Genomic DNA, 26,692 nt, shown 5'->3' with positions numbered 1-26,692 from the left:
ACTTCTCAAATTAGCAATAACTGTAAATAATTACGTCCACTATATTTGCTAATAATTTATAAATTGTCTATTTTGTTTTGGCCCTAAAACTAAGCTGCTAAATGACGCAGGTTTCTGTTCTTATATAGTACATTGGATGGTTTTGATGCGAAAATCGACTGATTTTTTGTGAAGCTAGAGCTAGAAGTGCCGGCTTTTCATTTTAGGCGATTTTAGTCTCCCAGAGACAGTTGCATTTTATGAGAAACTCTTTATGGCGGAAATTCAAGCGGAGGTTGCTTTTTCTGGCCTATTTGGGTGACCACCTAAAAATCTAGTTTTTTCTTAGGAGATCATCTGGACCGCTGGAAGCGCTTCTGTAACCTCTATAACTATATACAAGTACACATATCTATTGAGTCTAAAGCATTTCAATCACAGAAGTCAGAGCTACAAGCGGCGGATTTCCATTTGTAAAGATTTTCAAACAAAAACTAGTTCTTTCTTAGTCGGAAACGGAGACTGCTAGACTCCTAGGATAGTATAGGCTGCTGGTGGTGCTTCTGTAACCTCTATATCATTGATTTTGAGGCATTTCAATCACTTTTAGCTTATTACTTGCATACATACATACATATATACATTTATTAAAATTTTTTATCTTAATCCAGATTTGATAATTTATATAATTTAAAAAAAATTATTTGTAATTTTTAAATAATTTTTTTGGAGAAAAGTATAGATTCTTTGAAAAAAAAATGCGGGAGGTTATGTTTTTGAGCTTAAAATTTAGTTATTAACATTTTATTTAAAGAAATAATTTTTTTATAAATGTTTATACTTTTTTTGAGAAAAAAATTTAAGGAAAATAATTTTTTGTGCTCATAACTAAAGCAACAATTGTACACACAGAGACATATGGCACATTTAATTTCATGAAAATAAACATATTTTATTAAAATAATTTATATACATTTTATTTGAATAAAAAGCTAGAGCAAATATTTCTCTGTGCGCGTAATGTACTAATTTTTTTCTAATAAATATATATTTTATTATTTAATCATTAAGAAATAAAAAAATAAATAAATGAATTCAAAATTATTTAATTTATGCTTATTTGCATTTAAAAAATTATTTGCAATATTTAAATAATTTATTTTTTATTATTTTTTTTTTTAATTTTAATTTTAATTTGGTTTTGCGCCCTTTGTAAAAAAATATTCATAAAAACTAATCTCCGTACAAAAATATGTGCCACACATTCATCAACCACACGCACACCTGACCCACTAATACAATTTAATCCAAAGCATAGAAAAAAAATTCTAACTCTTTGTTGAGCGCTTAACAAAAAACGGTTCCAAATATCATTAGAAAGCGTCAACACCATTTTCTGCCATGCAACAAAGGCGCGGAGTCGAGGAAATGTCGGCGGGGAAGTGGAATATTATCATTTACTGAGCCACACTTTTTTGTAACCCACTATTTGCTGTCTTAAAAGTAGGGCAATACTTTTGGAGAACCGTTAGCATGGCATTATCACATTATGCCCTACTGACGTGCATACACTTTGACTGGGCTTAGACCTAAAGATCGCATAGAAGAGCGCATTAAGCTTGTACTTCTAATTGTGCTTGTGCTGCTATGGGAGTATTTTGTATAAAATATGTGTGTACATACAAATGTAGGTATTTATGTGTGGATGTATATATACTTTTCTGGAGGTAAATATGTACTTTTATGTACTTATGTATGTATTTATCTATATGTCTTCATTTAGCATAACACATTTTTGAGAAAGTCGAAATTCTATGCTCTGTTCACTGTGCTCTGCGCACCGCCTTATGCTGCTCATTTACCGTTTTGTAAGCAGCAATTCTTGATTAACCTTAGCTCCGCAACTTTTCGTTGGATAATACTAAATTATATTAGCTGTACGCCAATTAACGCAATGCTAAAAAGTTATAAGAAACAAAAAACGCCAAGCTAGCAGCGCCAGCGTCAGCGATTACAAAAACAAAATTCACAAATCACGTTTTAGCGCCAACCTGTGTAAGAATGTACATACATACATACTTACATATATACATTTGTGCTACATGTAATTAGTTACGCCACGCTGCTGGAGTTGCTTTCAACGTTCTTACACGCTAACGGTGTTCGACGGCGCATACGCGAAGGAAACGAACTAACAATACGAGTACGTACATATGTACGTACGCGCGCTGCCGTCGCGCAGCCTCGATTAAGCAATGGGCCCATGCGGAGTGAGAGTGCGGCCCTGACGCGTGACTATGCCAGCGCCACGGTCGGAGTCCAGCAAGTATGGCGCACAACACACCTCAAGCCCCCAAGCCCACCACCACCAACCACTACACGCCAGCGTATGCACTTTAGATTACATGATTACTCAATACAAATGGAAATGTGCAATGTGATCTACTCGTCGTTGGCGCAGCGGCACGCGGACGTACGGGCAGACGTGCCGACGACGGTGCGCTTAGTTAACAAACGAACGAACGCGCGCTCGTATAGAACTGTGCGAAGCGTTTGCTGGCGCGGCGCCCAACATGTTCTGAAGCGCAGCTTAAAAGAAATTTCACTTTTACCCACACCAACTTAGCCCGGCAAGTAATAAGCACCGTTAAGCAACAACTACAAGCGCACAGGAAAACTTGTAGCGCAACAACAGCGCTACTTCTGTGTGTGTGCGTGTTGTTGTTGCTTGTATTGTAATGAAGCCAGCGCTTAGATGCTTTTATTCAGGTGAGAGTGGGCAGCGCCGTGGTGGCGGTTTGACACAGCTGTCAATACCAGTTTTATTATGAAAAATGTGGGTTGCAACATGTTCGAAACGCGACCAACTGAACGTATGTTGCTGCAACGTGACCGCATTTACAACGGCAAAATACAGAGAATCATGCGCGCTATGGCCATTAGCCAACACAAACAGCACAAACGGCACAACAGCAATAGCAACAAGGGGAGTAGCAACAGCCATAGCCACAGCCACAGCCACAGCCAGCAGCCGCCAACTGAGCCGATGTGTGGCTGCGCTTGCTATTTGCCTTTAACGAGCAGTGAAAGAGGTTTACTTGTGAAAGCTTTTCTATTTCAATTGTGTTTTAACAGTCGTGCTTAACGGTTGTGCGATTTGCTGCTCCGCTAATGCAATATTCTCACCGAAAAAAAACAAAACCAACAAGATTCTAACCAAAAACGCTGTTGAATTCATAAATGGAACGCAGTAAAAAGCGCTAAGTGTGGTGGCAAGAATTTCCAAATCCAGTCACGCCAGCGGCACAATGGGCGCGCAGTGAATTTTTCGGCTACTTATTTACATTTACCTTCGTACTTGGCTCACACGAAATACGGGATATATGCACAGATAACGGATTGCGTTGCGCGCTACATTGTGTTTGGAAATTACAAAAAAAAAAAATTATTTAGTACGAGTACTTTAAATAATTAACGGTAAAAAAAATATTATTTGCATTACGCAAATATTACAACAACAAGGAAATATACAACAAAAGTTATGCTGTGCAGAACTGTATACTTAAAAAAAAATATTAATGAAAATGAAGTGACTGCATTAGAAGTTAACGGAGATTAAAAGACAATTAAAAAATCAATTAAAAAGAAAAACAATTAAAAAATACAACAAAAAACATTTTAACTAAATACACGCAATTTAAAAATAAATTAAAATATGTGTACTAAAAATTTTTAAATAAAAAAATAGAATAATAATAAATAAGCTACAAATCAACCAAAAAAACATTAACAAAAAAACATTTACAAAGCAAAGTAATAACAACAACAACAGCAAGTGCAAGTGTGGAAAGAAAAATTAATTAAAATGTCTATTGTTTGCACTTTGGAGCCAAAAGTGAATTTATTCAAAAATTCGGCAGCTAAAAATATGCTTGTTTTAAAAAATAATAATGCGCTAAAGCACACAGGCTCAACTAACGGCGCAGCAGTGGATCCAGCTAAAAATTATAACAATAACATATACGCAAAGGATAAAAGTACGTTGCACCGAATGATGTGTGAAGCTAATATTTTTTATTTAGAATGTAGAAACAACAAATACATATACATATGTATATGTTTTTATTAAGACAAAAAGCTAGCAGTGATAGATATGGCAGGAAGTACAACAAATTCAACTAAACAACACATTATATAAAAAAAAATAAATTTTTTTGACAAATTAGCTAAGAACAGTTGATTTTCAACAACTGGTCCGAAATTTACTAGTTACAAACTAGACCATAAATTTACTTATAATTAACTATTTTTAAAAATGTTTTCATAAATTAGCCAGTAGTGGTTGATTTTAGCGATTTCAACAACTAGTCCGAAAAATACTAGTTGCAAACTAGACCAAAAGGAGACATATAACTTCTAGTTTTATAAAACAATTTCGTAAATTGGACAGCAGCTGTTGATTATGGCAATTAGTCCAAAATACACTAGTTTCTAACCAGTTCAAAAAAGCTACAAAATTGTCCGTCGTACTTTTTTCTCCACAAAAATTTATAATTTGACATTTCTGCAGTTTTAATGTGTTTCCATTTACAAAAAATAGTGTTTCGTCGCGCAATGTTCTAAAAAAAAATTCCAAAATCTGTTCTTTTTCTCACTTTCTTTCACTTCGATTTTCATAGCGAATTCTTGTTACAAAGCAATCTTTTTGTGTCCACTTTGTTTGTGTATTTATTTATGATAAGCACTCATATAACATTTTGTTTATGTGGTCAGTGCTTTAAATACCAACTATATAAAGCGAATGTATGTATACAAAGAAGTAATATCTTTTTTCTATGACATATAATATAAATTATGGGACTTCCCCTCAACAAAGAAAGTAAACTAACTTCAACATGGCTTACATATGTCAAAATATACTCGTATGTTTGTGGTTTATGGTAGAAATATTGTATGACTCAGAGCTTCATTTTCCCTTCGTAACTCTTTGCGATTCTCAGCGGTTACTGCATGGCTCTATACTATATACAAACCTACCTAACACATACATATGTATGTACTTTTAGACTTATTTAGCAAGAATTCACTATTATTCATCGCGTATGCAATGCTAGTATTTTGTAAGCGACATCAGTAATTAATTATTAATTAGTTTTTATTATTACATAAAGCTTTCAATTTCTTTGAAATGCATGGCATTTTTCTGTGGAAATTCAATATATTGCTTTACTTGTTCTCTACTTGTTCTAGACCGCAATTGAACTTTCAGAGCAAACCAAATTTAAAGTAAAAGCTTTAGTTCAAAAAGCTTTTATTGAGCTTTTAACTTAACCGAAGCAAAGCTTTCACATTTTTCGGTCAAAGAAGATTTAGTGAGAATTGTGTCCAATTTTGAGAGCAAAAAAAAAATTAATAGTAAAAGGTTTAGTTCGAAGAGCTTTTAGTGAGCTTTTAAATTAACTTTCACATTTTTGGACAAAAATGTATGTATTGAGAATCGTGTCCAATTTTGAGAGCAAAAAAAATTTATAGTAAAAGCTTTAGTTCGAAGAGCTTTTATTGAACTTTTAACTCAACTGAAGCAGAGGTTTCACATTTTTCGACGAAAAGTGATTTACTGAGAATTGTTTACAATTAGAAAAGAACTTTTTAAAGCACATTTTATAATATGTAGCAAAAACTAAAATAAAAATTTAGAAAAAAAAAATATAAAAAATTTGTTTTTTTCATTATTTTATGTACTATATATCTACCATTAGTATATTTTTATTAATATTAATAAAATAATGCAAAATATTCTAACAAAAACCCATTTTTTCTTCTTTTTAGATGCAACCTATAAAGCCAACAACATTAACAACAAACAATCTGACATTTACAACAACAATAATTGTAATAACCTCAACCAACAGCAATTAGAGCTCTTGCAACAGCAGTACAATAAACGTAATACCGTTGCTGAGCTGATCGCTCGCCAACAACAACAGCAACAGCACCAAATATCCAATGATATCAGCTCCACGGCCAACAGTGAAGTGTTGAATAGTGGAAATTTCGTCACTGATATGCCGGAAATTCTCAGCGTTGCTGCCTTAAATACTAACCATCACAAGAACAACAATAACATAAGTTCCTCGGTAGCAGGTTCGAATACAAAAACAGCTACAATGCACAACGTACGCTTACCGTCCATTTCGCCGACACTATCGTTGAACGGCAGCTCAAATGATGCAAACAATGGTGAGTTTACAAAATATTTAAAAACAAAAACTTTATTTCTATACAACTATTGTTATATGTATGTATATAAGTATAATGTGTGAGACATATAGTGATAAGCACTTCTTTGCTCTGTCTACTCCCACTTGCAGTACACGCCTACTCCATGTACGGCCCTATCAGTCCACAATCCAGCGACAGTGGTCACAGCTTACCCGATAACATGTCGCATGTGAATGGCAAACAATACCGCAACAGCTTCAGCGGTTCCAACAGTTCATTTGATTCGCACGGCATGTCCAAGTCACAGTCGCAAGCGCATAAGGATCTGTTCACGCAGCGCAAGCAGCGTGAGTTTACGCCGGACAGCAAGAAGGACGACAGCTATTGGGATCGACGTCGGCGCAACAATGAGGCGGCCAAACGCAGTCGCGAGAAGCGTCGCTACAACGACATGGTCCTGGAACAACGTGTCGTCGAGCTGACTAAAGAGAATCACGTGCTCAAGGCACAATTGGACGCTATCAAAGATAAGTTCAATATTTCCGGTGAGAATTTGGTGAGCGTCGAACAGATATTGGCTTCATTGCCCACCAGTGAGCAGGTATTGAGTATTACGAAGCGTGCCAAAATGACAATAAATGGCGGTTTCAATGGCGCCACCACCGCGGTGCCCACATCCATTGTCTACGGCATACCAGCGCACGCAAACGCCAATGGCGCAGGTGGCATGCCGAGCACTACAACCATGGCACAAACACCCACATCCAATGGCATACTTACACCACAGAAGTCGAACACCATGAATCAGGTGGCGAACAGCGATCCGAATAGCGCTTTGAACGGCGACAACGGCTTGTTGTGCAAAACGTCGCAACAGTCACTGCAGCAGGCCATTAAGAATGTGAATCAAACAAATATGGCCAATACATTAACACACCCGCATGCGATATCATCGGTCGCACACATGCAAATGTCCACCTCGCCAGTACACCTCAACAGCGAACACTATCAGCCTCCACCACCCCTGCCGCTCAACACCAACTACAGCGCTGAAATGGCACGTGCAAACAACACGAGCGTTTTAAGTAACGGCGTCAATAACGCTAATGCGCCCACACATTTGGAGAGCGCACGACACCACGCTACAGCAGCGACACCGCAGCAACAACAACCAGCACCTCCGTCCAATCTGCAGAACTTGCACGTGTTGCAAGCGCTCAATCGCAATGTCAACTGCGATGATCTCGATAATTTGCGCAAAGTTGTTGCTGTAGTCGGCGCTGCTATCAACACGAATGGCACAGCTGACACGGCCGAAGCGCCACTTTATAGCGCACCGGTAACGGCACCCCTATACGTGCCACCACATCCCGCCAGCATGTATGCATACAGCACAAAGGAACAGGTAACAGCGTCCAGTCAAAATCTAGAAAACGGCTATCACACAAAATCACCCGAAATCAATGGCGTCAGCTCGAGCGCGGTCGATGCGGTTACCTCCTCATCCGTCAACGGTAGTGGCGATGCTAACGGTGGCAATGACGTGCTAAATTTATCACGTCGCGCTTGCTCACCGGCTTATGAGCATATGCTCTCATCCACCATCTCGTCGTCGGCCTCCTCATCAGGTGTAGCCTCCGGCGATGATGAACACGAGCCGGATGGCGTTGACGATATAGAACATAACAATGCGGTCAACATCAGCACCACCAGTCCCAGCAGCAGCGACTCGAACAACTGTTTGCCGCTCAAGTTGCGCCATAAGTCACATTTAGGTGATAAGGATGCCGCCGCTACGGCGCTGCTAGCGCTACAGCACATCAAACAAGAGCCGGTGAGTAATCGCGCCTCACCACCCGGTTGGGTGGACAATGGCGACAATTCGAGCGATGAACGCGACTCGGGCATCTCGATCGGCAGCGCCGAGTGGACCGCACAATTTCAACGCAAAGCCGATAAGAGCAACAGCTCAATTGTGGGCGTGACACCATCGGAACGCGAGCACATACTGAAATCTCATTTGGCACGCCTGGAATCGGAGGTGGCCAACATCAAGAATATGATGATCCTGTCTGTAGATCAGATCAATACACCGGCGGATTTGAAAATCTAAGTTGCTTAGCCACGCGGATCAGCCAAATTTGTGCGAAAACCGAAACCGTGCGTGCGGATCAGCCACATTTGTGCGAAAGCCGCAAGCGCTTGTATGGAGAGAGAGCAGAGACACAATAACCTTTTTTTACATATTTGTGGGGAGTGCTTTTGTTAGATAGGGGCGTGTTTGTTGTAGTAAACGTATGGAAATTGAGGCATGTACGTCTTAAGTTTTGTTGTGTACTGAAAATTTTTTTATTAAATGAAAATTGTACATAAAAAATAATTGTACAAAAGTTGCTTAACTGTGTATTAGTTTATATGATTAATTTTAGCTGTCAAAAAGTATAAAAAGAATTAGAATTTATTATTTTTGCAAACAAAACATAAAACATAGTACTCTTAGCAGCCACGGGCATGTGAACACACCTTAAACTTTAGCGTATAGAATTTGAAAGTGTTAAATGTCAAATATCAGCAAAGAAGTTGGCAACGCGTAGCATCATATCAACAAATCATGCATTATTTTCAAATCATTATCAGATCATGCATATTTTCAGTTGCTCATAACATTTTTTTTTTAATTTTGAGTTCAAAAATCATTTCATTGTTGCTAACTTCAATATAGTTATTACTTAGTTGTTTAAATAATAAATAATATTGCATAAAAAAGATAAACAAAACAATTTGCAGCTAATAAATCCTATATAGTGCATACTTAGTTATATTTATATGATATTAAAAATATTGGAAAACTTCATTATCGTATGAAATTTTTCGGTGGTCAACTTGTGCAAATGAATTTATGGAATTTCTTCTTAATTTATTATTATTTTTTTTTTTTACTTTTGCTAAGATCTCTCTAAGATATGTAGCACATGTAATTATTTAACTAATTATCTAGCTAGCTTGCCACCTGATATTTATATATGCGCATAATAATTGTATTATAAATACCATTGTATTACCAGTTAGCATAGGAACACCTAATACTATCAACATATGCGTTAAAAAATATACATATGTACATAAACGTCTAAGTACAACTCTCAGCAAAAAACACAATTTGAAAATAAAAATAAAATAATTGAAAAAAATAAATAAAATATTTGAAAAAATATATAAAAAATGCTTAAAATGTTTTCTAAATATTTAATAATTAAAAGCTGATTGGAGAGCGCGTAATTTTAAAATCAACTGTTAAACACAAATTATGTGTATGTATGTTATTTATGTTCAGTTATTAGTTTATAAATTATAAGAAAAAAGTTGCAAATTTAACAAACATTACTACCACCTGTGATTTCAGTAAACATAAAACATTCGCAAGTGGATTTCAGCAGTGACTAGTAGTTTTATAAACCATATACACATACATATATTTATATTTATGTTTATATGTAAGTAATGTAAAGATAAATATGTATGTAATCGCTGTGTAAACACATAAAAACGTTAACTGTTCATAGTTCCATTTACATATTTATTACACTACTATTGAATATGTAAAGAAGTTTTATATAATAGTTATACATATATTTATATATACATATATACGTTTGTTAATCACTACATATAACTATATACATATTTATTTTGGAGTTCTTATTGCATTGTAAATATATAATAGCGTTTGCATACCTAAATATGTATTTTAGTAATTATTGAATTTTACATTAGACAACTACATAAATATTGTAAATAAACCTAAACATTTCCAAACAAAAAAATTAATTACATAAATGCATTTTTTATTCAATTTCATGGCAAAAAGAATAGTGCAGAAGCCTTTGAAATGGTAGGAATTGAAAGAAATTCATAGTAGCAGGAACCCATTGGAAACGAAAAAAAAAATAAAAAATATTAAAAAAAAATAAAAAAAAAATATTTGAAAAAAAATATTAAAAAAAAAATTAAAATTTAAAAATAGATTTTTTGCCTTGGAACTTGTAACAAGGTATTTTCCTGGGACCTTAAGCTGTAAAACGTAAACCAAAGGATCGGAATCCAATTTTATATATATGTACATATAGTATAACTCATACTCTGACTGACATATTCAGCATAAGGTTTGTTAGAAAAGCGAAAAGCGTTATTTGTAATACATAGGAATTGGGGGTAGTATCTGCCGGATTTTTTCTATTTTATTCCTTTCAAAAATTGGTCGTAGCTACCTCTCAGATGGTCCACCCGTTGAGTCCAATTTTCGATGACCCGTTCGAGCATTTCGACTGGTAACTAGTGAAGACACGCGTAATGTATTGCTCCAAGGTCTGAATCGAAGCAAAATTGTTCGCATAGACTTCAGACCTTACATATCCCCACAGGAAAAAGTCTAACGGTGTGATATCACACGATCTTGGTGGCCAATCAACCGGCCCAAAACGTGAAATTATCTGCTCACCGAAGTGTTCTCTCAATAAATCCATTGATTGATACGATGTGTGAGAAGTGGCGCCGTCTTGTTGAAACCAAATGTCGCCGAGATCACGAGCTTCAGTTTCAGGCATTAAATAGTCCGTTAACAAGGCGGAATAATGGATGCCGTTGATGGTTACATTCTCACCGACATCATATTTGAAGAAATATACAAACCACACTAAACCGTTGTTTTTTCTCTACATGAAATGGAAGTTTGAACAATTTTAGTTGGATTTGGATTACTTTTGGTCACAAGGTAGTAGTTTTTGCGTTTACCATGGTCGTCTTGGGGGCTTCTCTTCCGAGGCTGTTTATTGCTTTTCATTGAGGGCGTTTTTTACGTAGCTGGTTTTAAACTCAGCGCACAACCCTGGCGAGGCATCCCTTCTTGGCCTTCTCACTTTAACTCGCCTTTAATCAGTTGTCCTTTGTCTGCCCAGAGAATACTTGGTCTAGCACCGGAAGTTGTGAGCTGCTTGAGCCATAGGTAAAAGAATCATTTCTGGACACTCCCAAGTGAAACAGAAAAAAACAAAGTGGCGGAGGCCGATGGATTGTCGGACAAGCTATTCAAATACGGCGGCGATAAGGAGCACGCATCAGCTTCTTAGTAGAATATGGTCGGGAGAAAGCATGCCCGCCCAATACACAATCTGCCCCAACTACCGTGGGATAAGCCTCCTCAACATCGCTTAGAAGGTTCTATCGAGCGTAGTGTGTAAAAGATTAAAGCCCACCGTCAACAAGCTCATTGGACCTTATCATTGTGGCTTCAGACCTGTAATTTCAAAAACTGACCAGATATTCACCATGCGCCAAATCATGGAAAAGACCCATGAAAAGAGAATCGACACTTACCACCTCTTCGTCGGTTTCAAAGTTGCTTTTGTCCACACGAAAAGGAGCTGCATTTATGCCGATAAATCGATAGTCTGAGTTTGGTATCCCCGCAAAACTAATACGGCTGTGTGAACTGACGCCGATCGTGCGACTTCTTCAATCTACTGGAATTTCGAATGGATGAAAACACTTCAATACTGAAAGTGTTCGATGCAGTATCCGCCGGATGAAGCAGAGGAGGACCTTCACTACATTGGAAAGACCAGCTGGAGAAGGACCTGGCTTCACATGGAATTTCCAATTGGCGCCACCTGGTGAAACGAAGAAGTGACTGGCGCACTGTTGTTAACTCGGCCATAACCGCGTAAGCGGTGTCTACGCCAGGAAAAAAGAAGAAGAAGTAGTAGTTTTTAACAATACCGTTAAATGGTATTTAACAGACCCAATAAGTCAGATTGTATGAGACCTGTTAAGTCTGATCTGAACAATTTTTTCGGAGATTGAGCATTGTGCATGACAAATTTCGGAAAGATCTCTTGTGAAATAATGACCTTTTCTGTACAAGGACTTGTTGTTGAGTTTGTATGGCAGCCTGTATGCTATAGTAGTCCGATTTGAAGAATTTGTAATAAAGATTGTACGATTAATTTGATAGAACACTTTCATACAAGAAATTGATACCCAATAATGCTGGGAAAAATTTCTGTCAAAGTTTCTGTGCGATTTACTTTTACTTCAAAGCAAATACATATATTTAACAACAAAGCGAAGAAAGTCAAACGTTTGTCACAGAGAACGCTTTGTTTTTCATACTTCGTGATAACAAAAATGTCGATTATTGCAATTGATTCTAACTGAACCCGCCATTAAGTCTCAATTGAGAATTCTCTTCGAAACTCTTGTATACAAGCGATCGTTCGTCCCTTCCACGCTAAGTCTTTCAATGCATTGGAGTTTTAGTAGCCGTGTCTTGCTGGGTACAATTCAATTTGTTTCGTTTATTCTTTTTTCACATTTTACAAAGAAATGAGAACCCTGGTTAATTCGCAATTAGAGTTTTTCCAAACAATCTGGCATGTTTGTTTTTGCAACCGGGGGAGAGAAGTACGAGTAGATGAATATAAACAAAATTTAACTATTTATTGATTACTTTTAGCATAAAAGAACAATATTAAAAATGAATTTTACAAAAACATAGGTAATTAATGTCACTGAATGTTTATTTATTTTTTTAATGCTGCTGGAAATTTCGTTTACACAAAAACAAAAATCTTGACAATTGGGTGTCGCTGACCATATTTCTAAATGCAAATTTCATGGCAGACTATTTTTCGCAGTCACAAAACCAGTTAGATTCTGAAAAAGAACCGAATTCAGGTCTCTGTTGTTGCGAATATATAGATCACCAAAATAAACATTATCACATTCTTGCCTGCTGCTGCAATTGTGAAGACTTTGACAAAGTATTTACTGAGTGAGTATGTCGGAAGCATTTGTTGTAGAAACGTTATTAATCAATGTCGTTGTTAATTGTAGTTGGCTTACCTGTCGACGCATCGACCGATCTCGTCAGCGCAATATGTTGATATCTTTTCAGGACCGCCTACGTATACCATGGCAAGGTGGGGCAAAACAAGTTACATTTGATACCCTTGCACCCGTATTTGTTATACCGCTGCTAATAAGTATAGCGGCGATAAATGCATATACATGCATTGTAATCTTTTTAGCAAGTTCTGTGATCATGTGTTACTCGTATAATTATATTCACCGTAATGCAGGACATACTAGCTTCTTCAGTATTTGGAATCTTTCATCCTTAATTTATTTATTATTGCTATTTGAGTTTACTGTACCACTATTGGAAGTACTACCCGAGGAAAATCTGGTTTTAGCGCTTCTCTCTATAATATCTGTGATTTGTTTTTGGCAAACTCGTAAACGAGCCGTTTTAAATAGAGTCATACAGCCTATCACTGGCGGCAGTGAGCTGCCAGATATTGCAGAAACAAGCGTTAATGAGGAGAATGAAACAGAGCAAACAACATTATTGATTGAGCAAGATTTGGATGAGGTACAATCATTGGATGGTATCAGCAGTAACCAGCCAAATCTCTGCGCGACTTGTCGCAAAAGTGTGCCCGCAAGAACTGCACATTGTCCTGTTTGCAGAGCTTGTATTAAACGGCTTGATCACCACAGTTATTGGCTAAATTGCTGTATAGGCGAAAGTAATCATCGCTACTATATTGTAGGAATGATTTTTGGAGCTTTAGCTTTGATAGTGGGTGCTGATTTGACACTAACGGCGGTGTGCCATCCATTTTTAGCTGCTAACGTTGCAGGCGTGCAAATTTTGCTGCCAGACGATTGCACTGAAATTTTCGAGATGTATGAGTAAGTAGAATGTTTTGAACCTAAAAAAGTTTTTGTCATTCATCAACAACTTTTCTCATAGATTGTCCGTAGCTTTTGTTATTGCTATTTACGCTCTAATTATATCACAATATATCTTGGTGATGCTTGTGCAACAGGGGTATATGATCTCACGTGGAATAACAGTACAGGAATGGAAGAGCGGATTGCGGGGAAATAACAAAACAGTGAAATACAACTGCAAAAGTTTTGTTCTCTAAAAGGTAAAATGTGTAAAGTCCACCAAATAAAAATTTGGCATCAGCACAAATTCTACTAACGAACTCAGCTAGTGTCGCGTGTACTAAATAAACCAAAGAGAATTATGGTTCATATGAATTGCATTAAAAATAATAATTATTCCTTGTATGATAATATAGTATCTTTGCGGTCAGTTTAACATTAATTCGTCATCCTACTTAGGGACTGCAACTACTTACAACAACAACTATTCTTTCAAGTGTGACATTAATTTTGTGCTCTCTAAAAAAGCTTGCAAGTAATTCGAGTTGTGTATATCAAACAGATTAACTAACTTATTCGATTGTGGTAATAAGTGATATGAAATAAATTTCAACTCTGTAAAAAGGTATTTTATTTATAAAAGATAATTTGATAGCAGCTTTTATTTTTATGGGCTATCTCTGTTTGGTGTGTAATCTGGCAGCAGCTCCCATATTTTCATGCGCCAACGTTGACGTCGCTCCTCCGTCTCCCTTTCCAACTGTAATATTTGCGGTAAACGTTGCCAACAATCCAAAACCTTCCACTTCAAATGCCTGCATGGAAGTAAACAAATAACCAAAAGTTTGTGGAAAAATTCAACAAATATATATTGACATTTATTCCTACCATTCGTGGTGAGATGTCGCCTGTTTCATTTTTGCTGCTGCAATGGCGCTCATCCGTGCGCTATGTTGTGCCCATAATTTGAATGTGATCTCGGTACGCTTCAAGTCACACCAATCGACGGCTACATTGAATTTGCTACGCTCTTGTTGCACATACAATTGCCATGCGCATAATGTTTTCCGTTTTATTATTTTATCATATAAATCGTCAGCCATTAATTGTTTTTCATTGCGTAATTTTATATAGTAGTCGCGCCAGTTTACGAAGTATGTACGTTTGAAAATTTGGCGTCTGAAATGCTCACACTTCCGCTTATTTTCACGTTTACGTATTATCAATCGTTTAAATCCTTCCATACCAATGCGGCGTAGCAGTAGCCGGCGATAAAATTCATCCGCTTTATGCTTCGCCTCAAGCGCTCGTTGATGTTCTCGTTCTTTGAGTACTTTAGCCATTTTCTCTTGACGACGTTTTTCTTTTAAAGCTTCAATACGCAAGCGCTTAGCCTCTTCATCTTCGAGACGCTAAAAATTTGATGAAGAACCTCATTAATGCTACCAAGTTATTTAAAAAGAAGAAGATAACCTTTATAAGAAAGTTGATTATTGTTTCTTGTAAAACAAATTCATGACGGTTGGAATAGAAAAAAATAGAACTTCGAAAAGAATACATTGAAACTGGTTTTCGGGCCTAACTCTAATCAACATATTTTTAGTTACTCCCTGAACAGGGTTATTAAGTTTGCCACCCAGAAGGAAACGTTGGAGACCCTATAAAATATATTTATAAATGATCAGTGCTGATCAGCTGCGCCGATTTAGCCATGTCTGTCTGTTTGTTCGTCTGTATGTATATACGCGAATTAGTCCTACAGTTTTCGAGATATCGAACCGTTATAGCATATACATATGTAGCTATCTTACAAACTGATCGACCAAAATCAAGTTTTTTCTTGTTTTTAATAGCGGTTGCCAATATGAAAGCGTTAGAAAGCATTTGAAATTAAGTAATGGAATGACAAACTCGGCCAAGTATCTAGCGTAAGATGTAAGCGAATTTTATATAAAAAATTTATGAAAAAACTAACTTTGCTTGTTAATTAAAAGTAGCATCTAATAAAAATATCAATTTATAGAAAATCACAATAAACCTTTGCTTCTTCAGCAGCCATCTTTTGTGCCTCCTTCTCGGCCTCTTGTTGCAAACGCCTTTGACGAGCTTTTTCATGTCGAATGTTTCTTTCCAAGGCGCGTTCCTCCATTTGAAGTAAGAATTTAGGCATAAATAAAGCTTTTCCCTGTAAACTGGTCATATTTTCATCTTTTTCATCACGCAGATTACCGATCAGCTGTAGACATTTAGCTTTTGCTTTGAATTTCGGATCACCATGACGTATGATGGTTTTCAGCTCATTCTTTAAGTCTTCTCTGGCCTCCTTTGCTTCATCAGACAGTTTATTCAACTTTAGTTCCATAATTATGCGTTCCTGTCGCTCGAGCTTCAGCCTTTGTAGATCAATAATGTCCTGTTGTATTTTTATTCTGGGAAATAGTGACACGGTTAACAAAAACCAAATATGTTAAGATTGGGTACGCAATTGACGGAAGCGATGCATAATAGACGTTTACCCACTTTAGTTTTTAATCATTGTATAACTCATTTTAAACTTACTTGTTTTGGTATTTTTTTGTTGTTTGCGTTGAAACCACTGGCGTTTTCTGAGTTTCCTCACGTGCTTGCCCACTGTTACACTGACGCGCATAGCGGGTTAAACGTAATTTCTCTTTTCGTATTTTGTCCAAGAACATATTGATTTTATGTACGCGATCACTTTTACTAGACACATCTTCCCTTTCTATCTTCTCAATGGTTACGAAGTGTATCCATTTTAAGAAATACTTTCTCAACAACGTAGGATTTGTGTTTGCTCGTGGCCGAAAAAGTTGCTGAATAATCAAGTTTTGCTCGTGGTTGGAAATGCTCTCATCTTCTAACTCTTCTGAAGTTGTAATTGCGGAATCCACTTCTTTCGGTTTTGAAAGTTTTGTAATAACAAGTGGTTCCAATGCATTGGCTACATATTGAGATGTAGTATCTTTAAAATTGATTTGAACCTCGATGGGTTCAGCGGCTTTTTTGCTCTCCATGTTAGATTCGCTTTCTTGTATTAATTTTTCTTCTGCCTCCATTTGTAGCTCGAAAAGTGCTTCCTCTGCTAAATCCGAAACAACTGAATCAATACCATCACTGGTGTTTGAGCATATGGAATTCTCCCGATCGAAATTCTTTATATTTACCGCTTCAACAAAACGAACGCAACGTTCCTTACAGGAAACTTTACCATTTGATTCCATATCCACACTATCTGGACACTTGCGTGCTCCTGTCAAAAATTGTTGATCTTTTCCAAAAGATTTATTTTCGAGATTAGTTTCAAGCAGATTACTTTTCGGCTCATTGGCAATTACTACATTTCGCGATTTAACTTCCTCAAAAATCTTTTCTGAATATTTACTCAAACTAACTGTCTCAATATGCTCATTATTCGCAATTTCGATGTTGGTATCTTTTATTAAATAATCATCCTGAATTTTAACATTTGATACATCTGCTTTGAAATCGCTTTCAGGAACAATTTCCGCTACGCCTTTGAAATTCTCTTCCAGATGGGCTTCCTCAAGTTCGTTGTCATTTTTGATTAGTATGGTAGCTTCACATACTTCGTCAACTCTTTGCAATGCCTCCAAAGGAGCAGCGTAAAAGTTTTCAATATGCTTTGCAGCCCTAACCAAACTCTGTGTTAAATACTCATTATCCATATCGTATATTTTATTATTTTCATCACTCTGAGTTATTTTCACTCGAAGTGTGTTCCTTTTGCGATTTTTTTGTAGTTGTTGCCGAAATTTGCTTAATTCATTCATGATGTAGCGTTCCTCAACAGCCAAATTATGATTTACACAAGCGTCAAGTGTTCGTAGTCCACCCACTGTAGCTAACGGCAATTTTCGTGGTATTTTGCGAAACTATTTTGTAAAAATTATAGTATTCATTGAAAAATATATATTTTTTGTAATCTACACTTATTTTAACTTCCATTACCATTTCGTGTCGCATATCCATAACAAGTGCAGGATTAAGCACTTTGTTTGGTAAGCTTTTGCCACATAATAGGGATTCATCGTGCTGATTGATGTAGTCCTTTTCGATAAAATGTTTTACAATATCAGTTTTTAATGAAGATGCGTTTTTACACGTATTTCGTTTTCGTATTCGATCCCAACGGGTAAGCTTTTGGCTAGTTTTTTCCTTTCTTGTTTGTCTCATTGTAAATCTTGAAATATTTTAATGTAATTTTTCTATCGTTCTCATTGAAAATCTATGAAAATAATGTGATATCCCACAAACTGAAATAAACAAGTTTTTTGGTTTCCAAGGTAACTAAATGAGTTCCAATTGGAAAAGGAAATGATAAACAAAATTACTTTATACAGCAATAAATTTACACCAATTTTAAATAAATGATATCAGTAATAAAAATGCCAATTATCTGCGCCGTTTATAAGAGAACTGGGTCTTCCACTATAAACTCGTCAACACTCTCAACAATAGGAAACACACAAACAGCCTGTGCCATAAATACCGGCTTTAAAAAATATGTACATATTTTTTGCGTTAAGTATTTTTATTTATTTATTCTTCCTTTCTTCTTTTGCATTTAAAAAATTTCCGCATAAAGCAAAATTTAATTTTAAATAAATACAATCGTTGTGATTATTTTAATGATTTGAAAATCTATTTTTTTTTTATTTAGAAGCAGCAGCTCTACAATCTGAAAGGGTTTCCAATCGCATTATAGTATAAACAAAAAACTTGCATCTAGTATAATTCCACAAATATTTCACAATAATTTTCTAAGCAGCAGGGTCTTTTTTGCCTTTTCCTTTTTTGGCAGCAGCGACAGCTGCTTCAACATCAATAGGCGCGGGCTTTACGAATGGAATTTCGTCACGACATTTTTCGGGCATATATTTTTTCAATGGCTCTGGCACTTTCACGCCAGTCTCCGTTTGATGAGTCTCGAGAATAGCACATATAACACGGGTTGTGGCGCACATCGTAGCATTGAGCATGTGCACGTAATCCACAGATGCGTTCATTTTCTTAGTTTGACCATAACGTACAAGAAGTCGTCGTGCCTGATAATCAAGGCAGTTGGAGCACGAAACAAGTTCCCGGAATGCGCCGCTGCCACCAAACCAAGCTTCCAAATCAAGTTTTTTTGAGGCAGCATGATTTAACGCACCAGATACAATATTAACAATACGATATGGTATACCTAAAGACTGACAGAACTTTTCAGCGTTGTCAATCATTTCGTCCATCATCTCCCACGATTTATTATCATGTGGAGAGGTAAGTACGAACTGCTCAACTTTCTCAAACTGATGAACACGGAAGATACCACGAGTGTCACGACCATGAGAGCCTACTTCTTGTCGGAAACAGGTTGACAAACCAGCATACTTTATAGGTAGAGAAGCCTCTGGCAGCCATTCATCGCGATGGTATGCAGCAATTGGTTGTTCTGAAGTTGCAATAAGATATTTTTCATCTGTAGCTACTTCATCGCCGCGTTCGCTGCTTTTGCCAACCACTTTGTAGAGTTCCTCATCGAATTGCGAAAGTTGTGCTACTTCCTGCATAACTTCTTTGCGCATAAAGAAGGGTGTATACAAAGGTGTAAAACCACGGTTACTCAACATATGCAGTGAATGTTGAATGAGCGCTTGTTCGAGAAATACTGCAGGACCGGTCAAGAAGTAACCACGTCCTCCTGATACTACTGCACCCTTTTCAGCATTCATGCCGTCTATCATCACAATAAGATCGACATGAGAGTATTTCGTTCTGCGTTCACAGTCACCAAATGTACGTTCAACACGATTTTCTTCTTCGTCATTGGATACTGGCACTGTTTCATGTAAATGATTTCCAACTTCACGTAGTGCAGTATTTCGGCGCTGCTCGGCTTGCTGCAGACACCTTTCATTTTCAGACATCGCCTCATCGATTAGTACGCGAACCTTCTTTATCTGATTCACTGTTAGCTGACGCAATATGTCTGAAGTTACTTCAGTCAAAGTGTCCTTGACATTTTGAGGAACTTCTTCAGCGGCATCACCTTGGGGTTCTTTTTTCTTCATTTTTTCTCCAATTTCTTTGCTGCATAGATTTTTCGCCTTGTTTAGGTTGTCGGCACGGTGTCTGCGTTGTCGCCATTCGGTGTCTTGCTCAATGACTGTCTCTACCAAAGCCAAATCCTTGAAACGCTTTTTCTGATTCTCTCTAATAGCGTCTGGATTTCCGCCTTTATCACTACGGAACAAATCTAAATCCAAAACCATCTTTATTTAAATTTATTTTATACAAATGTGAATCACAACGTGGCGACTAACTTTGCACTTGAGTTTGCTTATTTTTAATGATGATACAAACAGTGCTGCCACTTAATATACAAATAAATAATTGCGCGTCTCCACTATTCTAGATAAATGTAAGTTATCACATATTTTTTATTACAAGCAATTTTCAGCTATTGATGCTGATAAAACATATACATACTATATACATATACGAACACATTTAAACAGATTAAAAGATAAGACAATTAACTTACGTTGATAAAGTGCTCTTAAGCCCTTGTATTTTATCTCTACCTTCAGTTCTCGAAAATAACTAAAGGAAATATCCACAAATATGTCCACGTCAATAATTCAAATAACTGCAGAGCAAGTTCGTGAGGTACTTAACTGGAGGATGGTGTGCGCAGCTGTAGAGGAAGCTATGAAATCAGTTTCTTATTCGCAAGAAGATCAAGATCGGGATGAACACGGCAGCCCACAAACCAGTCAACCTGCTCGTAGCATGACAGTTTGTGGTGATAAACATAATCTTTTACTTACCATGCCAGCATACGTCGGCAATTACAGATTGTCTTCAAGTACTAATGATGAATCCACTTTAAAATCTAGCACTATAGCTTGTAAAGTCGTGACATCCTTTGGAAAAAATCCTGAACGCGCGAATCCACTACCAAGAATTATGGCAAATATTCTTATTTTTAATACGGAAACAGGAAAACTAGATTGCATCATGGATGGAACAGATATTACTGCTTGGCGCACCGCAGCCGCATCTTTAGTGGCCACAAAGTACTTATATTTTCCACGCTATCCTGAAGGCATTGCACGACCAATCAAAGTGGCTATAATAGGTACTGGCGTTCAAGGCGAAAGTCATGCACTTGGTATGTGCTCCTATTTCACAGTTAGTGATATTTATCTGTGGAACCGAACTAGTACCAATGCCGAGTCATTGGGGAAAAAACTGCAAGCAGAAATAGCAAACGTAAGAGTTCATGTCTGCTCAACCGCATCGGAAGCAGTTGCAGATGCTGATGTCGTTTGCGTAGGCACATATTCTTCTACACCTTTAGTTACACACACCATGTTAAAGAAGCGCCATGTTCATATTAATAGTAAGTTGCACATAAATGAACAAGAGCACATACATATATACCGGCCTCAACTCAAATAGATGCAGAACTTAAAACCTGTTTATGCCTTTGCTTACAAATTGAGAAAATATTAATACTTAAATTCATTTAAATTAGAAATTAGGTCTTATGTCTAGACACTTGTATTCAAATACTTATATTAAATCCTTCTACCTATATTGCAGCGGTTGGCGCTGGTCAAGTGCATTTTGGCGAAGTTGGACCAGACATTTACGAGAATGGAAAAGTATATATTGATTCCTGGGAAAACGCGAAGAAAGAGTTGAATGGATTAAAAGCTGAGCTTATTGGTGAAATAGGAGAAGTTATCAATACAAAACAATATCCACTGAATGACAAAATAACAATATTTCAATCGATGGGTGAGTGAAAATAATTGTTTCGACCACAAATAATATTTGGTTCCAATCTAGGTATGGCTGCTGAAGATGCAACAGTGGCGCAGTCGATATTTAACGCAGTTCAGTGCAAGAAAGAATAGAAAACATTCGGCCAATTCTCAGAGGATTTAAGAATTTTTGCACTTAAAGATAAAAGTAATATTAATAAAACATTTTGTTAATGTGTGCTGCTAAAAAATTATAGAAAATCATTCAAAAGACTAGTATAAACTCCCATTGATGTATATATATCTACTCGTAAAACTAAACAAAATTGACTAAATTGTAAACCTTTTTTGAAATTTGACTTGTAGTCTTAAGGAATTTTTGTTGATTCTATCTTGGCTTTTTTAAAACAGGCAATTTGTTACACTTCTCCCCAAAACGAATATTAATTTATTTTTTATTCATTTACAAAATATGCATTTTCGTGACCTTGATAATAAAAACTTCATCGTTGGGTCGCCGTAGTATAAATTTTTTTTGACAATGTTATTGTTGCCAGACTAGTTAAATTTTTGAATATCAAAACCTCTTTTGTTATTAAATTCGTAAAAGTTTCGGAATATTGGTCATAGATATTGAAGATTATTTAATTAATTTTTACAAAACTTGTTAACAAAGTTTAAATATAATGAAAAGTAACATAAATTTAAGCTGCAATTGCAGAATAACTTGTACCGTTAAAGCAGTAAGTGTTTTTTGACAGCTCGGCAACCCTAGCTGTTGCACATTTGGAAATTGTAAATAAAAATTCACATTGGAAGTTTAAATATAAATAATATTACATTGAAGTGACTAACAATTATGAGTATAATTAATTTTGAAATTGAAGAAATACGTAAGCTGTGCGAAAATACCGTACCAAATTCTAAAATTATTGCTTGCATTTGTGGAGAATCACCGCTTGTGCGCGTAGACATAATCGAAAATGAGTCGTATCGCCAACTCACAGTTTGCTTGCGTTTTCCAACCAATTATCCAGATGAGTCAATCCTTGTTGAATTGAAAAGTCGAACGTTGTCCAATAAGTTTTTAGACGGCCTTGCAACACTTAGTGAGAAACATGCGCGCCAACATTTGGGAAAACCGCAAGGGCTACATGTACTAAGATTTGTGCAACAATATCTGACCGAAAATCCACTTTGCGTTTGCTTTGACGAGATACAAGATCTACGACGCGATCTTGGCACGGACGCCACACCAGATCAATTGAAATTAAAACAACGTCATTCGATTGTGCAATTAACAGCAAAAGGTGGCGAGTACTACTACAAAGTGAGTGCATTTTTACCAAAGGATTACCCGAAAGAGTGTGTGCAACTACAAAATCAGGAAACCAATTTACCAGCAATTTTGCTTCGTTATTTGAACGGGCAATCACGTGAAATAGCTAGACAATGTGTCGAACCGCCACTTCGTTTGAATAAGAAAGAACAATTGGCTTTTCAACCAGTACCTAGCTTATATCGTGCTCTCAAATTTTGTCTGGCCGCTACATCGGACTTTCATATAGAGTTATGTCCAATTTGTGAGAAAGAGGTGTTACCAAAGAAACCAACTCAGTTGGAGTTAGATGATACCAAGGACGCATATGTAGAACGTGTATACTGTGGGCATCTTTTTCATCAGGCTTGCCTCAAGCATTACCTACAACAACCACCTTTTCCGAAAGGTGGTAAATTATGCCCAGCTAAGCGACGACATCCGCGTTCCGATGCAAAGTACTATATGGGTGGTGCCAATAGTAATGGAAAGCAACCGATTGTAAATGCAGATAACGGTGGAACATGCGGAATTCGGTTGGCACACGATCGTTGGGTTGTTAATGTAAAATTAGCCGAATCACGTTGGGCGCAAAAGCAAGCGCGGGAACGAGAACTGCAGGAAGTAGTCGATTTTCTGAAGTAAACTGAACTCGTGCCTTACGCAAGTGCATACTCAAATAATAGTAATTTTATATATGGTTTATTAGTTGTAAACAGGTTTTGAAACATTTAAATTAAAAATAGAATATATTAAACAATAAACTAATATGTTATAATATATATGTATTGTACGTCGTGTAGACTGATGAATTAGAAATGAATGGCTGTAAAAATTATATACCAAAGTAAATGTTTTATTCGTAAACAACAAAATTGAATGGCGTTCAAAATTAAATTTACTTCAAAGTAAATTCTTAATACATAAGTTTGCGACAGTGAAGTTAGTTAACACTCGACATTTTATACTTATGTATGTATATGTAAAAATGCGTTTATGTGCGTGTGCACTTATTATTGAATAGATGAGTCGATACAACGTTTAGAGCGAATGAACATGAGTTTTGACTGGTTTAAAATGATTTATGATGATTTGCACTTAAATTTAAAAAAGGAAGACATTACTACTTATCATTATACGGTGCGATTGTGACAAAATTTGACTAGTACGATATTAAAATTAACGTAAAATCTACAACTATTTGATTGTAACGTATTGATTAGTGCAGCTTAGAATATACGGTTCATTTAAAATTCGGTTATAAATTCTCCTTCCTCATGTCGTTTAATTGGATCTCCCTTGATCAGTGAACTAATTAAACTGCAATACAATAAGAAAACAATGTTCATCCAAATAAAGAGGGATATAGTGTATGATACCAACCAGTACATTGCTACGAAAAACATAACGAAGTAATAACCCAAATAAATCATGCAATTTCTGAGATGCACTTTCAAAAGTCCACGACTATGTATATCGATCGGATCGTAAACACCCAGACTATCTCTGGGTTGTCTTTGGAGTTCATAACCCAGCCATATGGCCATTGGCATATTAAGTAATAGCATTATCCAGTGCCCTCCAAGCAATAGCAGTATACAAAGTAAAGCATGTATTCCGAATTTTGGTATAACCCAAAAGTTTAAACGTGAACAGCATTCTTGAGCATTTAGATAGTCACTCTCCAAGTCCGCAAGTGTCAGTACCTGTTATATTCAATACTGTATGCAATATGAATTCCCAGACACTACTCTTCGATACTCACATAGTAAATTAGCAGTAAAAGTATTGATCCATACACAAGTAGGGTTATTGAAAATGTTACCGTTTCCGGGAGCATAACGGTTATAATTTTGTTTCACAAATTTAAATTTGAAATTCTACTATTACTTAAAAGGCGTTGACTTTCATTAACGATACTAATTTGTTTACTACAAAGTTATCACTTGTTTTGTTTTCATATGTTCGTTTTGACATTTCTCAGCGAACAAGAACATTAAAGAAATTACAATCACAGGGTGCCAGTAATGCACAAAATTATCAACTGTCATGAACAGCTTGGCAGCGGTTGCAAGTTTTAGCTGAATTAGGAGAAACTGTTCCCTGCTATTGTTAATGTCTGAAATCTTACTATTAATAGGCAAATTCTGCGCTAATAATTATATTTAACAAAAACGTGTTAAACAATAACCATTTGATGTTAAATTAATGGACTAAAAACTGGCTATAAAAAACTGGTAATATACTTGGTATAGCCTCGAAAATTCTTTCACGAAAGATTATTCGTCTGTATTCAGACACCGCTGGACTGGTATTTGAGATTAGGGCTTTACAATGCTAATTGCGCAACGTTAGTTCGCTTAAAAATTGATACTCAGAAGACACTTAGTTTTACCGGAAATTGATATAACTACATATATTTTTAACTCTTGAAAACTGAAGCACAACTCTCCCCTTCTCAAGTTGCAACGTAAATTTCATTTTTACTTTTCCAATCGGTTTCAGATGACAACAATTTTTCCAAAATTACCTTCCCTGGTTTAAGCTTCTAACTCGAGTCTCTTAGCTCAGACCTTCCCCTAATGCCACAAAAACTATGTTAAGCTGTAGCCTACCATTCTATGTATATACAGGTATTATTTTAAAATTTTTATATAATTAATATATTATTTAATTTATCTTTAATTACACAATAATCGAAAATTAATTTTTATAGTTTTTTTTATTAATTTAAAATTATTATTTATTTTATCTTAATTTAGCAAAAATTATAACATTTTTTAATTTTATCAATACTCTGCTAAGAAACGCTATATACAGCATCGAATGTAAACACTCCATGTTAATTACAGAATACTGTGAATGTTGGTAAACAGCAACAGAAGTGACTGTGGAACTGATACAGAGAACTTAAAACATGTTTATACATTCTCTGACTGATATGCATTCATTTCTCTGAATTTGCGTTCGATTGTGCACAAAAGTACAGTGGAACTAGATGCAAAAAAGACGGAAAGAGGCATTCAAAGATATTCACTGTTAAAAATTGCTACGGCATCTGTTAGCAGCTAGAAGAAGGATGCCGATTGATACAATGGCAACTAAATCCTTATATGTATGCTTTAGAAATCTTATATATGCAAATATGTACATATGTATTTGTGTGTATATATGTACTTATGTATATTCAAGATAAAAATGAAGATTTAATTCAAAGTAAATATGTCATAAATTGCCATTAAAAGGCAAATTTCTTCATAAATTCATCAACAACTAATTATTTTAATATTATATAGGCACTTACCGCAGCTTATTTTACTTCGTCTCGTATTTTCTGAAATAAATTGATACATTTTCTTACTTTAAGCTCTTTTCCCCACTTCTAACACTTTATTTACATAATTAACATTAACATAACATTTTATGCACCAACACTGACAGAGCTCTGCTTGTGACGACGCTTACTTCCGCCGACGCTCACTTGCGCCGACGCTTAGCGCTCAGCTTCTGCTCTCACTAATTTTCGCTTTCACTTTTATTACACAAATATCAACGCCCGTTTACTTTTTTCACTTTAAAACGATTTAGTTGACGAACTTCAACCGAATTCTACTAAAAACTCCTTAATTGCAGCTTTAATTCC

General features: G+C 36.1%; 7 protein-coding genes across 10 annotated transcripts in view; 4 read left to right on the top strand and 3 right to left on the bottom strand.

The window, feature by feature from the left end:
* LOC105223807 (homeobox protein 5) overlaps window positions 1–9,617 on the top strand; it is a 33,881-nt gene extending 24,264 nt beyond the window's left edge. Inside the window, exons 1-3 of one of the 2 annotated variants that reach the window (XM_049446810.1) lie at window positions 2,753–4,016; window positions 5,809–6,219; window positions 6,351–9,617. In XM_049446810.1, the coding sequence (XP_049302767.1) occupies window positions 3,845–4,016; window positions 5,809–6,219; window positions 6,351–8,314 (2,547 nt within the window). In that variant the 5' untranslated portion in view covers window positions 2,753–3,844 and the 3' untranslated portion in view covers window positions 8,315–9,617. Of the gene's footprint in view, window positions 1–2,752; window positions 4,017–5,808; window positions 6,220–6,350 lie in introns of those variants that run through there. The other variant, XM_049446811.1, reaches the window with a different exon arrangement.
* A 2,958-nt stretch (window positions 9,618–12,575) lies between these two features.
* On the top strand, window positions 12,576–14,559 carry LOC105223812 (palmitoyltransferase ZDHHC23-B). Of its 3 annotated transcripts, none has more exons than XM_049446828.1 (4): window positions 12,576–12,660; window positions 12,880–13,030; window positions 13,093–13,953; window positions 14,015–14,559. In XM_049446828.1, the coding sequence occupies exons 3-4, from the start codon at window positions 13,136–13,138 to the stop codon at window positions 14,190–14,192; spliced, it is 996 nt and encodes a 331-aa protein (XP_049302785.1). In that variant the 5' UTR covers window positions 12,576–12,660; window positions 12,880–13,030; window positions 13,093–13,135; the 3' UTR covers window positions 14,193–14,559. The 3 variants fall into 3 exon arrangements, with proteins under 3 accessions (XP_049302785.1, XP_049302784.1, XP_011199969.2); XM_049446827.1 differs by having other exon boundaries at window positions 12,620–12,754; XM_011201667.3 differs by having other exon boundaries at window positions 12,646–13,030.
* On the top strand, window positions 14,085–21,982 carry LOC105223808 (ketimine reductase mu-crystallin). Its single transcript, XM_011201663.4, has 4 exons — window positions 14,085–14,195; window positions 20,550–21,364; window positions 21,568–21,765; window positions 21,817–21,982. The coding sequence occupies exons 2-4, from the start codon at window positions 20,584–20,586 to the stop codon at window positions 21,882–21,884; spliced, it is 1,047 nt and encodes a 348-aa protein (XP_011199965.3). The 5' UTR covers window positions 14,085–14,195; window positions 20,550–20,583; the 3' UTR covers window positions 21,885–21,982.
* On the bottom strand, window positions 14,550–18,416 carry LOC105223810 (putative autophagy-related protein 11). Its single transcript, XM_049446808.1, has 5 exons — window positions 17,926–18,416; window positions 16,495–17,849; window positions 15,974–16,364; window positions 14,824–15,347; window positions 14,550–14,750 (listed from the first exon to the last, which is right to left on the bottom strand). The coding sequence occupies exons 1-5, from the start codon at window positions 18,148–18,150 to the stop codon at window positions 14,603–14,605; spliced, it is 2,643 nt and encodes an 880-aa protein (XP_049302765.1). The 5' UTR covers window positions 18,151–18,416; the 3' UTR covers window positions 14,550–14,602.
* On the bottom strand, window positions 18,490–20,335 carry LOC125775837 (serine--tRNA ligase, cytoplasmic-like). The gene has a single exon (XM_049446825.1). It carries the CDS (start codon window positions 20,229–20,231, stop codon window positions 18,738–18,740), a length of 1,494 nt encoding a protein of 497 aa, XP_049302782.1. The 5' UTR covers window positions 20,232–20,335; the 3' UTR covers window positions 18,490–18,737.
* Window positions 21,983–22,509: 527 nt separating the features above from the next.
* On the top strand, window positions 22,510–23,817 carry LOC125775838 (uncharacterized). Its single transcript, XM_049446829.1, has one exon. The coding sequence runs from the start codon at window positions 22,591–22,593 to the stop codon at window positions 23,692–23,694; it is 1,104 nt and encodes a 367-aa protein (XP_049302786.1). The 5' UTR covers window positions 22,510–22,590; the 3' UTR covers window positions 23,695–23,817.
* Window positions 23,733–25,162, bottom strand: LOC125775839 (protein cornichon homolog 4-like). Its single transcript, XM_049446835.1, has 3 exons — window positions 24,815–25,162; window positions 24,433–24,755; window positions 23,733–24,369 (listed from the first exon to the last, which is right to left on the bottom strand). Exons 1-3 carry the CDS (start codon window positions 24,887–24,889, stop codon window positions 24,297–24,299), a joined length of 471 nt encoding a protein of 156 aa, XP_049302792.1. The 5' UTR covers window positions 24,890–25,162; the 3' UTR covers window positions 23,733–24,296.
* Window positions 25,163–26,692: the final 1,530 nt, after the last annotated feature.

This window comes from Bactrocera dorsalis, chromosome 1 (assembly GCF_023373825.1).
Source record: "Bactrocera dorsalis isolate Fly_Bdor chromosome 1, ASM2337382v1, whole genome shotgun sequence".
Taxonomy (NCBI): Eukaryota; Metazoa; Arthropoda; class Insecta; order Diptera; family Tephritidae; genus Bactrocera; species Bactrocera dorsalis.
The sequence above is the reverse complement of the archived record's forward strand: the minus strand, read 5'-3'. Positions and strand labels throughout refer to the sequence as shown.